The 13,970-nt window shown below is 43.2% G+C and overlaps 1 protein-coding gene across 1 annotated transcript in view; it reads left to right on the forward strand.

The window, feature by feature from the left end:
* Positions 1 to 13,970, forward strand: part of SLC38A11 (solute carrier family 38 member 11) — a 501,004-nt gene that overhangs the window by 31,783 nt on the left and 455,251 nt on the right. Inside the window, exon 2 of the mRNA XM_086954209.1 lies at positions 12,010 to 12,144. Within this exon, the coding sequence (XP_086810335.1) occupies positions 12,010 to 12,144 (135 nt within the window). The remainder of the gene's footprint in view (positions 1 to 12,009; positions 12,145 to 13,970) is intronic.

Consider the following 13,970-nt stretch of genomic DNA (forward strand, 5'->3'; position numbering starts at 1 on the left):
ATGTTCCATTCACCTTTCAATACAACTGTTCTTCAAACTGGAAAAAATTCTCTTTAGAGTGGCACATTGCAACATGAATGAAGTAGGAGTTAGATCATCATGTCGTCGTTGGCTCAATATTTGTCTCACTGTTTCAAGAGAATCATCCTGTGGAATGTTTGTATATAATGATTCAACATCAAAGGATGCTAAAATGTGAGTCTCTGGGTTGAAAGGCATTTCCGTAAGTATATTCAATATGTGTTTAGTGTCCTGCAAGTATGACGGCATCTCTGTTACCGTAGGAAGCAATCCACAAATTGTGAATACGTTTAAAGTAATGAACCTATACCCGAGATGATGGGTCTACCCAGGGATGGTCTAGGGACCGTATGTACTTTGGGTAGCACAAAGAAATAGGTTATCTTTGGTTCTTTCTGAATCAGAAACTTGGCTTCACGTCCTGTAATCCAGCCTTTGGCTTCTGCCTCATCCACCATTGTGCTTATGGTGGTCATGAGTTTGGGGGTTGGATCAAGACTTAGGCGCTGATAGTATTTTTCATCATTGAGTTGGCGAAAACATTTACTTCGGTACTCCTGTTGGTCTATGATAACAGTGGCCCCACCTTTATCTGTTGGTTTAATGACTATCTCCAGCTCAAAAACCAGATGTTGTAGGCACTGTAACTCCTTCTTGGAGAGATTGAAAAATGGCATCTTCACTGTGGGTCTCAATTTATCAAATTCTTTGATAACTGCTTTTCAAAAGTCTCCACCTCTGGTGGAACCAGGTGCAGAGGAGGATTAAAAGTAGATTTCTGTTTAAGACCAGAATTAGTAACTTGATTTGGGTCCTCCATCTGTGTATTTTCTGCTAAGAAGAAGGCCAAGAGAACTTTCCTAAAGAATTGGGACATCTCAACACAGATTAAGAAGTCATCACCCAGGTGGGTCGGCACCAATCCTAGACCTTTATTCAAAACATCAATTTCCAAAGATGTCAGCACGTTCATGCTGAGGTTAATAATCAGGTCATCACAGTGCTCATCGAAGGATCACAGGTCATGCTACTCATGATTCGTTGTTCGATCGCGGGTTCCCACTGTACCCTCTGGGTCTCTTATCAGTTCCCTGGTCTGGACCTTCTTCTCCTGCGTCCTCGTCCCCCACGGCCATACTCTAAATAAGGAAGATAGTTGGGTACTCCAAAGGGCATAGGATAGACAGGTTGCATTGGACACCCCCATGGCTGTGCTGGCCACCATGGGGCTGTCGGAAAATGTGTTTGTGGTCTGTTGAACCGTCCTCTCTGTTGTCAGCTCCTTGGCTGGTAAGGGGTGTTGGATCCACTGGAATCCGAATCTCCTGAGGTACTCCATTCTTCTGAGTTGAAGTCCACTCATCTGTCCCCTCTCTCGAACCTCTTGTTGCTCTCCGGTTGCTATTCTTCAGAGGATGGTGCATAGTCATCATTAATGTAAGCATAAACCTTCTTGTGATTGAATCTGTCCATGTCCTTTTTTCATCTATTGATTTTGTATTTAAGAATACCCCCTCTCGTCTCTGCAAGGAGTTTGTTTACTTCATCCAGTTTCTTCTTATACATAGTTATCTGTACAGTTACTTTAATCTGTAACTCCAGTTGTATCTCAATTAGCTACTGGTCAGCTACTTCCTTGACTGTTTTGACCAATTCAATTAGCCAATCACACGTGCATCTCCATGAGATCAAGGACCAATTCTTTTTAAAGACTTTATTATCAAGGAACAGGCATGGGGCATTAGTGACAATGAGGTCTTGTGGAGCTAGATTCCCTCTGACATATTCCGTGAGAATAGCTGCATGCATCTGTTGTAGTTTGGTAGAGACGGTACCTAGTGTGAGTAATTATTGCTATGTAGGCCAGTCTGACCCTGTATGGGGACTTACTAGTTTTTTTTTTACTGTACCTCATCACCAGGACAACAATTAACAATGACAGGCACTGCCATCATACCATTTTTTTCTAAAACAAACTCCTGGAATGGGAGTTTATTTTTGAAAATTAAAAAACTAATGACCACCACACTATGGGCCACTCTGTTATAAGGCTTAACTGTCTTATAGGCCAACACTGAGTTACCTTATTACACCTAATAAGTACTAGCCTCTAATTTGGAGAAGTTAGAGAAGTGATGTTTACCCTCTAATGAATTGTAATTTACATCCTCTTTAATGGTAAAGTCAGATTTTAAGTTACTATTCTGGCAATGCCACTTTTAGATGACCGTACGGGTGCATGTTAGGAATGAGGCGAAGAGTTTAAAACGCGGTGTGTAGCAGTTTCCCGGTTCACTATTTGAGCACAAGGAATAAAGGTGTCTGAACACTTTTGAGCGTCACACAATTGACAGCTGATTACGTTCTCCGGGCACACTGTGACTGGCTATTTTTACACGGAATTCAAGCACTTCATGATTCCTCCCTGTTTCCTTTTCAACTCAAGACATTGACAGGTTAATGTGGGCAGTGTACATTGGCTTCGTTAAGAATGATATTGGACACATCTCGCCAGGATTTTTGTGGTATCAGGGACTCATAGTACCTTTACCAGTTTTTGTGCATAGTGGATTCGGAGTCTGATTATTTGGGAGAACCCACACTGTTTTCTTTCAATCTGGTTGACATTAGGGCGTGACGATTCCCCTGAGGAAGGGTGTAATATGCACCCGAAATGCATTGGGCTAGAGTGATTCACGCCCAGCATTTATGATGTTCAATTGCAAGATATTTTGTTGAGAAAAAGAAAATGTCAGCAAAAAAAACGAATAAAACAAGGATTCATGAATGAATGTTAATATATTATCCATTACTAATACAGTGGTAATACTTTGATGACACAGTAATGAAGCGCACGAGTAGTGCAGACTCTGTCTAAGACTTTTTTCGTCCTAGTAGGTTCACTGATTTAATATTGGTGGGGGTAGTACCGCCACAGAGGATGCACACTAAAAATTCATATTTATAGATTCTTTGGTTCACTTGTTTAGTGTTAATAATCTGAGTGCAACGACAGCTGTTTCTCTTTCCCTTACATTTTTAGATGGCTGGTATTTTTATGCCCTAAACCAAATGTGCCTTTTTGTCTATGCCCTGGGTTACATGACTCTGAATGGTTCTCCTGTTTTGTTTTGAGTATTGCTTCCAGACATGGAACAAAGAACACCTAGGTGTGAGGGAAGTGGATCTCCCTGACATGATAGATAAGGAGTAGATGTATCCTGCCCTGATTGCAGTTCAAAGGGCTCTGCATGCAACACTAACAAAGGAACGTAACACCAGGCCTTCCCTTGCATTTGTCCCCCTAGACAGTTGGGAGCCAGGCCCAGGGAAATAACTGGCAAGGGCCATTTTTGATGGGTAAGTTAGAGAATATCCCCAAAGGCTGGTATGGGGTATAGAAGTGGGTACTTCAGAACCTCTCATCAGAACATTCCTGGACCTGTTGAAGATTCAGAAGAAGAAGAACTGTCCTGGTGACTGAGGAAGAGGGGAAACCCTGCTGACTGGAGAAGAATTGGAATATTTGCCTTCAACCCAGTCTACTGAGAGGGACTCCAAAATTCAGTTGGCTGACCTGTGTGAGCTACAGGGACATAACAAACTCCCTGCAACTGCCCAGCTTACCAGCTACAACTGGTCCTGCCTGGACATACCCGAGCCCTACTCCTGGTCTCTGCTGGAGTGAGCACTGATCCCCAAAGGTGCCCCTCACACTGGATCCTTGGCTGGCATCAGTGAGAACTACTCCTGAAAAAAAGGATGTGTGGGCTCCTCGTGATCGCTGTGTGACTTGTTCGTGTGGAGAATCTACTGCACATGACGAATGGCAATGTGAAGCTCCAGCGAGACTTGCTCTTCACACCGGCAGCGACAATCAGCAACTCAAGACCTGCACTTCATGTGGGCAGCGACTATCTGCGATGATCAACTAATGCAAAGCTCTGGTGACTACCCGCTCTTCGCACTGCTGTAATGACCCTCCACTATGCTCGACCAGCTTCATGTGCCAATAGCCACCTAATTGTGGCCCCAGCCAATGCGAACACCACCTTGCATACAAGACTTGAGTACGTAACTCTTCAGCAAGATTAACCTTGTCGCTGTATCTGATCTGCGCTCCGTCGCTGTCAGACTGAACTTTACAATATTTTTCTAATTGACTTGGGAGTTTTCTTGAGTTGTGTTTTATCTTTATTATTGTTTGTGTGCTGCATATACACTTTACACATTGCTTTTGTGCCAAGCTACTAGAGGAATAAGCACAGGTTAATTTTGTGACTTTTATAATTCACCGTGACAAGGATTGTTTTTATTATTTAAGTGGGGCTTCAACCCCTCTCTACTAATAACTTAATTTCTTTAGTGTTTAACATTAGAACTGAAACATAATGGGTTGTTAGTCTTGATAATAACTGATTTTAAAGGACTTATCTACTTGGCTTTGATACTTGCAGTAGCTGAACAGTACCATGCACCTTGAAATGAGAAACACTTCCATCTTCAAATTCCTAGGGGCATATGTACAACAGAATGACAGAGCTGGCATTAGGAAAAACTTGCTAACACCACGCTCCACCATTCAGAAAATGGATGCACAGTATTTACCAAAATAGTATTTCCCCTAGCGCTAAATTAAACTGCCTAGCACCAATGCAGGCACCCTTCACCATCGTGCAAGAAGGCCTACGTTGGGGGGAAAGATTGGTTATGTGCAGGTGTCCCTTCCTTCACATAGACGATAACAAATGGGGATTTGTAACTCCTATGTGTAGGAAAGTAGGATCTACTTCCATGGCTACCCCCACTTTTTGCCTGGCTCTAAGCTGTGTTTACACTAGTCTGACTGGGATCCTGCTAATCGGGACCCCAGTCCCTCTACTTTCTCCCTATTTTGTTGTGTTCAGCACTTAGGTACATCCCAGATTGGATACTGGGGTACCCTTATAAGACCCTAGTATATGGTACCTAGGTACCCAGGGCATAGGTACCACAGAGGTCTCCCATGGGCTGAAACATGTATTATGCCACCCATGAGAGACCAATCAAAATGGAACTGTAGGCATGCAATTGCAGCCTGTGTAAACTGGTGCTAGCACCCCTTATAACCTATAAGTCAACCCTATAGCAGGCCATTTAAATCCTGAAGGCAGGGTGCTTGGTTTTAAGTGAGAGGGTGCCCCTGCATGAGCAGGACTCCCCTACAGCCTAGGGAGTCCATTCTCCAGGGATGTCAGTGAAGCAGCCATATACAATATAGAGGGGCATCGCGTAATTACGTGATGACCATCTCAAAACTGGCTTCAACAAATCCTATCATGGTTGGTATCAAACATGTTGGAATCATACCTGATTCCAAGCACTGGAAAGCCCTCCGTTAGGCTCTCCATGTCCCCGGTACCAGTATTCCAGACTTGGACATCACAAAATGGTTTCTGCCAACCAGAGACACATTCTGCCCTCCTGCTGCTGAGCCAAGCTTGAGCTGGGGAAGGCAGAACAATAGGCATCCTGTCGCAGGGAGGTGTAACCACCTCCCAGACAGGATTTAGTGTATTGGGGCAGGGTGGGTGCGCTTGTTAGCGCCACTCACTCTGCAATGGGGGGCACATTTGGTGTCCCCATGCATAGTACAGTTAAAACCAGTCCTGGGAGCTGTAGGCCCCCGCTGTGGTGCGAAACTGGACAAAGGACATGGGAGTAACCTCCCCTCTGTCCAGACCCTCCCCTGATTCTTCCTAAACCTTTCTCTACGGTACTTAAGGGCATACCTGGGTGTAGGGCCCTAGAATAGTTGTGGGATAAGATTCAGATCAGACACCACTTCTACTTCGTCCGTCTGGGCAGTCTGGACTTTGCTTGTTTTTGTTTGGGCCTGACTTCGACTCCCTTCCTGTCTGCTGCATCATCTGTGCCTGTGCATCTTACAGGAACCTTCCAAGGCCTGTGAAGCATCAAAGACACCTGGAGAAATGTCCCTTGGAGTGAAGGAGTCATTCCCCTGCATTCACTGGCACTACAACTAAGTCAACCAGTCTGCAGATCCTGAGCTCCTCCGGACTCCCTGGACTCTGCAAACACAGGTGATGGCTTTCCACAGTTCCCGAGGCTTGCCCTGCCCTCTCACCAAGTTTGAGGCCAGTATCCCTTGTGGGGGGTTGCAATAACCTAACCCCTGTGCACTCCATCCAACTTGCTTGTTGGCTTCCTTCCAAGAAAATCTTCGGGCTCCAAGTAGGCCCATCTTCGAGCATCTCTTGTGACCAGAATCTTCATCCACACCACATCTTGTGCATCATGGCCTGAATCTTTTGGTGAACTGCTTGAGGTCCTCTCGCGACTCCAGTGCCACGGCCTGTGGATCCATTTGAGGGTCACCATTGTTTCTCTTGGGCTCACCTGATTGCTTGGGCCAGTCCTGACACCCCTGCTTTTGGTGAGTCCCCTAGACCTTGCTGGTCCCGACATTGCACCTTCTTTGACTTCTGGGTGGGTTGCATTTGCCAAGGCTTGTCAGTGCTCCCCCTGGACACCGACCCCTCTGCAATCAACATCAGACTTGGGACAGTTTGTGCATGGCTCCTGAACTTCCTCAGCATTGCCTGGTCCGCACAGTTACAGAGTCAAGGTCCTCGTCACCCATCCTGCAACACCCGACATTGGAGGAAATTCGTCTTCCATGTCTCCTGGTCACTCCTGAGTGACATAGAGTCTGTATCCTCTGCTTGTAGATGAGCCTCGCCTAGAATCGAGCTTTGGATTCCACTGGGCACTTTCTCCTCTTCCAGCAGCAGCACCTTCCTAAAGTCCTCCATTGGAAACGACGGAGGTTTACGACACCCCTTCAGAAGTATGCACCCGGCTTCTCTGGTGTAGGTAACATGGGTACTAGGGTATCCGCGGGTGAGGTGGCTCTCCAACCTTCTGTCTTCCATGGGGTTTCTTAAGTGTCCACTGGGAAGGGTCCCTAATCTTTACCACAACTTACAAGTACACTTGTACGGAGCACACAGTCATGTTCCCACACTGCACACGCTCTCCGTGGGGTCCCTATCTACTTACCTTGGGTAGTTCTGTGGGTCCCCAGCACTTCTACATCCTCTCAACACTGTCTATATCCGAGTCATGGCTCTTATACCACTTTCTTAGTATATGGTTTGGTCCCCCCTTGGGGTCCAATGTGTATTACATGCTATTTACTGTGTTTCTTTGCTAAAGTATTGTGTGCATTGTATTTATCTCTGTGTTGGAAATATTTGAATGTACTAGAGAGTATTATATAATAAATACATATTTTTATATATACTTGATGTGGTTCTTTTCACTTAAACTATACCATTGCATTCTGGTAAAACAAGCTGCTTTACACTCCTTCTGGACTAAGCCTGAAGGCTGCTCTCCACAGCTACCACTAAGAGAGCTTTCTAAGGTTGTCTAAGACCACTTAAATTACCATAGGGGTTGTCTGTGCTGGCGCTAGGTGTCCACTTACATAAGTGTACATAATATACCAGGCCAGCTTCTCACACTATGTCTGCTGCATTGTGCAGCATACAGAGAAGTTGCAAATTGTAATTTTTTTAATGATTGTTGCTGTGCAGTAAGGGACACCTTCCTACATATAAACAATTATTCATGGTGTTTTGCTGTTTCTATGTGTACTGCACAGTGCAGTGCACATAGAAACAGCAAAAACGAGAAGAAACTAAACATTGCTCCTCGTTTGGCATGTAAAGACAAGGGGGCATATTTTCAAACCCCTATCACCACAGGGACGCCACTTTTAATGACGTTCCTATGGCAATACGGGCATTGCCTTATTTGCAAGGTGCCGTTAAGCCACTTAACATGGTTTAACTCTGCCTTTAAAATAAGGCATCCTTTCACGCGATACTTAGCATGAAAGGGGTGTGCAATGGGGATTGCGGTGGGAGTTCTGCCGCAACTCGCGTTGATTTTGGCGCCGACCCATATTTACAAGGGTGGCGTAAATATGGTGCAGCACCAAAATTAAGACCAGGGAAAACCTGGGGGCATATGTACAAATATATGACAGAGCATGGCGGTGCTAACTCCACGCTCTGCATTCTGAAAACGCAGAGATGTGCCGTATGCCCAAGTAATCAATTGTATCTTTGCAGTCATAACCCATATGTGATACAGTTCATCATACAGTTACACAGTCAACACTTAGGAACTTCTTAATGAATTACTTTGAACACTTTCTTTGGTGTCTATGGTTCTCCATGAGTAAAAAGTATGTTGGTTTGAGCTACTGATACAGGTAGTCATGCCGGTACAATAAAATCCAAACATTGTTTTAAATCTCATCATTTACACTAGTGTAAATATCTATTAATAATACCAGTATATATATGACCTTCAACCAATTTATAAACCTTTTTTGTCAGGCTGATGCCTAATCAGAATAGATTCAACTCATTAGAAACTTGTGGGAACAAAGGGGCATCTAAAATGGTCTAATTCAGTAGAAGCGTTTTCAGAGGTATTTATTGACTGGCTTAAAGATGCTCTCCCCTTTACTGCATTATTATCTTCATTTGAAGATGAGTGTAGGTATTTAATATATTAATCGCATTAGCGTTAGACCTGGCACCATGGGTGTGGGTCTCCCGTGCATTTTCACTTTTGCCTCCTGTGTTTTTGCTGTATGTTGGACTCCGTTTTGCTGGTCTAGATGCTTTGGCACTTTTCCACTGCTATTCAGTGCCAAAGTGCAGGCGCTCTCTTTGTAAATTGTTGTTACGGATTAGTGATTACATGTTTGGCATATATGATTTACTAGTCACACCCTATTAAAGTGCACTGTTTGTACCCAGGGCCTGTAAATCAAATGCTGCTAGTGGGCTGCAGTACTGATTGTGCCACCCACAGAAGCTGCCTGTAAAATGTAACTCTGGCCTGCCATTGCAGGGCCTGTCTGCAGTCTAGGACTGCCATGTCGACTTGGCAAGTGCACACACTTGCCAGTCCCTCTCCTTCCCTTTTCTTGCACGTTAGTCACCCCTAAGGTAGGCCCAAGGTACCCCTGTGGGCAGGGTGCATTGTATGTGAAAGGAAGGACATGCTCTGATGTGTGTGGCCTGTCCTGATAGTGAAATACTGCAAATTTCGTTTTTCACTATTGCAAGGCTACCTGCTCCCATAGGGCAGAATGGGGAGTTTGTTTATAACATCTTATAAACATAACTGACCCTGAGAACAAGGTAGGAAGTTAAAGTTTGATATGCCTGAACTCAGAATGTTAAAATGCATCTTTTAGTGAGGGTGATTCTATGCATTCTGTGTTTGAGAATACCACTTTTAGAAAGCAGGTATTTTCTTACTTAGCCATCCAGTATGCCTCTGCTACGTTTGTGTATTGCATGTCTGGCTTTTGGATGACAGGGACTGGGGAGGAGCAGTGGCTCCAGAGAGCATGATGCGTCAGGGTTGGGCTGATTAGACTGGGCTGCATTTAGAATAGGGGAGGAGAATATCTTTCGCCTGAATGGGCCTGGTCTGCCTTCAACAATGCTGTCTCCATCTCCTGCCAGGAAGCTGCACCAGTGAGGACAGAACTGGTTTTGGCTGGGTACAGACACTCTCTGCCTTCAGAGAACAAAGGGTTTTGGGGTATAAAAAGAGAGTCCCAGACTTTTAGATCACGTCTGGGAAATCAAGAGGAACCTTTGTCAAGGAGAAGCTGAGGCAGAATACTGCCCCTGTGCTGTTTGCTGTCTGGGGTTGGCCTGCAGTGGCTACTTGCTGCCAAGGAAAAAAACAAAAGACTTTGATGTTTGCTTTGTCACCTGCTTGAGGAAAAGATCTCCATGGGCTTAAAACTGAGCTTGCCGCCAGTTATGTAGTCTCAGGGACACAAAGACTTCCCCACCAGCTCCACTGAACTTTCTTGCTGGGAGTTCTGATTTGCGAGAGGTACCTGCTGTTGTTTTGGACCTCTAGAGAACTGTTTTCCCCTGGGAGCTGGAAAATCAACGCAACATCGAAGAAGCATGACACATCCGTGCCTGTTTCTGGCCAGTAGTGTTGCAAGGATGCCAAGGAAGACACCATCGAACGCCTGCCGCGACTCGATAAATCACTGCACGCCGCATTGAGTGCAACGATTTCCGAAGTCCGAGATCACACACAGATTCCGACTCAAGACCTGATGAGAGGCTGCAAGAATCCACACATCGTCCCAGATCGTCCCATCGCATCGAGGCGCCAAGTCTGTCGCATCATTGGGGGATGCAGTAAGATACCCACGCATCACCTCCCCACGCAGTAAGAAATCGATGGATCACCTCCTCTCCGGTAAGGAACTGATGCATCACCTCCCCTGCACTGCAGTAAGGAACCGACGCATCACCTCACCCGGAGCAAGGAACCAACGCATCACGTTCCCTGAGTGTAAGGAACTGATGCATCACCTTTCCAGCGGCCCGTTTTGTTTGTTTGCATGACGCATCCAAGGTACTTTATGTGAAAACTGTTGCATCTGCAATTTGCTTTAAACTGAACTTTTGTCCACCATCTGAAAGTCATATTTTTATTACTGTATTGTGGATTTTTGTCGTTTGGTCTTGTTTTGGTTTAGATAAACACTACTTATTTTTCTAAACTGGTGTGGTGTCCATTTGTAGTGTTTTCACTGTATTACTGTATGTGTTCACAAATGCTTTACACACTGCCTCTGAGATAAGCCTGTCTGCTCCTGCTAAGCTACCAAAGGGGTGAACATAGGTTATTTTAGAAGTGTATCCCCATTACCCTGACTAGAAGCTAGGGTACCTATTTGGACAAAGGTACCTACTTCTGCCAACAAGAGACCCCCATTTATAACAGTTAGCTATAACATCTGTTTGTGAAAATGGAGGTCTTTTGCTGTTTGATCACCTCATGCTTAGTTGAAAATGGTAAACGTTATAGGAAGATGTATAGCAACTTTTATAGTGTTGCACAGTGTTAAAAATAGAACACAATCCTTCAGGATGCCTAAAGTCAAGCTAGCGTTTAATCAAAAATAGCAGGCACCAAGAAAAAATGAAAGATAATTGTCTTTTTTAACTGACTAGGGCCCTCACTAGAACATGATCAGTTAGAGCTAAAACCTAAAAATATGTACAACCGAGCTAGTAAATACACAATTTCTCTCAATACCAGTCAATGTGACAGAACTTGTTCTGAGCCAAAACGTATCTAATGTGCTGGTGCCAGACACTTCCCTTCAAAGAAACGCAGAACACCCTGGAAGGGAAAAAGCAATACTAGCTTAATTCTTCTCACAAAAATCCAGCTTTCTTTGCCTGGTTTTAAAGCCAGATTATGCTACTGAAAATGTGCAGTGTACAACATTGAGCATTTTGGCTTATGGGCCATGAAAAGTGTGTGATTAATACAATGCCACAGGAAGCTTCAAACAAATAGAAAACAGTATTCATATTTGATAAACAGTTAATACATTTGTGATTACATATAATATAATTAGCATTTCTATTCATGGATGAATATGATCATAATATACACAAATCGTAAGTATATTTTGACAAAAGCCGTTGTCAAAACATTGTCTTTTGTGGTGGATCAATATCTTAGCCATTATTCGTTACACTTCTTATATTGGTGTTCTACTTTTAATTTAATCATATTGTGTCAGGATTTGAGGTGAATAATCTACTTGTTGTTCATGTCATTCAGGTACGCTTTTTGGCTGACTGGGGTTCATTCCTTCTTTTTGATTATTTATTCTATGCTTTTGACAGTGAAATGTTAAATAGTTCAGAATTATTTATTTCAATAATACCTATCAAATATGATCTAGTTCATAAGTCATTTCAGCAGGAAATATGTGTTTCCTTTACTGGTAATTGTTTAACATTAGCACTGTATGATAGCTCATAAAAACTGTACAACGTGAACTATTCTGACATAAAAGATTAACACTGTTCGGTATGTTAATTAAATTACACCTTTCTTTGACAGATTACTCTATCATATTGTTGATAAAAGGGGGAAACATCTCAGGCTCACATACCTACCAGTCTCTGGTCAACAAAGCCTTTGGAGTTATTGGGTTCCTGTTGGTTTCATTACTGCAGTTTTTGTATCCATTTATCGGTAAGTTTGATTCAGTTATTCGCACCGCTACATTTTGGTCAGAGGAAACAGAAAATGTAAAAACGCTCTCCACAAAGTGATCCCTTTAAATGCCAAGTTTGGGGCCATTTAACTGACAGATTTGTATTCTGATCGCTTGAGGCTTCATGGCAAATATGAGTAGAAGCTTCCCCTTGAAGAGGTTGTTTCAACTGTGGTACTCTAAGTAGAGTTGGAATTCTCGCGTAATAGGACAGAGCATCCTGAGTTAACAAAATAATACCCTTTTAATTAAGATTTGACAATCTATATATAATGGTAAAACAAACTATGCATTTAAGGCTCTGTGTGAATTTGCATCGAAAAAGGCATTTTTTCTCTGCTTATAATTTTGGTGTCTTTTGAGGAATCTGTATGAGACTTTCCAATCAAATTGCGAAAATGAGGGTGTTTTGGCCAGTAGTATTGCAAGGATGCCAAGGACCTTGGTGCCAGCAGAGAAAATGGCCCCTTTTACTGCTGTTAGAGTAGTATAGTATAGCCATTATCAGGGTTCAATAAGCCCTTCAAGGCTCTAGGTCCCTGTGCCACTGCACTTGCTGCACCAATGGTGACTACGCCCCTGGTTTTGGATTGTCAACTTTCAGGCAGATCTGTTTGGAGGAACTAAAGGGAATAAAAAATTGAGACATCCAATAGCAATCTTTGTTCTCCATTTAACCAAAAACTGATGAACAGTATTAGACCAAACTTGGCATGAAAGTAGAATGTTAGTCAGCGCTGTGATTATGCTTACTTTGTTGTAAATCCTTTCAGTAGATTGTGACAAATGAGCCTCACAAAAATTTGTTTTAGTGCCTCAAAGAACAAAATTATAGCAATATCTCAACAATATTTTTCAAAGCAGGTTTGTGGACTACCCATGGACCAAAATAAAAAAATAAAAAATTATATTGCGCAAGGAAACTTTTAATGTTGTCATCTGTTACAAGTCCACTGACCTAAACTGGACCCCATGGACCCAAATGTTCATAATGTCCAGACCCACCTTGAAATGTGTCTTGTGGTCACCATTTTTGGATCCAGAACATGGTCCCCACATCCTGAAACAAAAACGCCACATAAGGGGACAAAGTTAGCAGCTCCCAACTCCTAGGCTCTGTGAGGGGTCCCAAATGGGACCCACATGAAGATAAAATAAAAACAAATATGTGCATGTGCCTAACAATTTTGAAGATCTAGCTCACTAGGCCATGAACTCGTGAACCCAGTTTGAGCACTACTGCAAAAATTCACAAACAGTTTGATTTTCTGGGCAAGAGGCCTGAAAATATAATGAAATATAATAAAGATAATATATAATACAACTTTTCCACCCTAAACTTAATCATCAAAACTGGGGCGTCTTGCCTTGAAATGCAGTGAGAAGGTATATAAATTAAATATATTACTAATTTTTGCCATATTTTTAATGGTAGAAGCTGTGGCCTGGAAGTGGAAGCCTGCAAGCCAAAACCAGGAAGAATCGCTCTAAAAATCATAGTCATAAATGGAACTTCCTTCCTTGACCCTGCTGGCTCCGGTCCTGCGAGCTTACACCTTACAAAACAAATTATAAATAGAAGCAGTATTGATGATATTTAGTGGGCAGGCGATTCCTAGGATCGTATTGTCGATATCATTTTCCAGATATGGTAAACTGAGATTTCTTTATGATGTTGTGGGTTCATGCCCCCAAAAGTGGAAGCACTGTGGCACACAGATAAAATGACCATGTAACACCTGATGCAGGGGAGGACCTCTGACCTATGCCCACTGTGCATGGCCAAAGCCAAGTTGTAGTTCAA

Source organism: Lissotriton vulgaris, chromosome 2_1 (assembly GCF_964263255.1).
Source record: "Lissotriton vulgaris chromosome 2_1, aLisVul1.2, whole genome shotgun sequence".
Classification (NCBI taxonomy): domain Eukaryota; kingdom Metazoa; phylum Chordata; class Amphibia; order Caudata; family Salamandridae; genus Lissotriton; species Lissotriton vulgaris.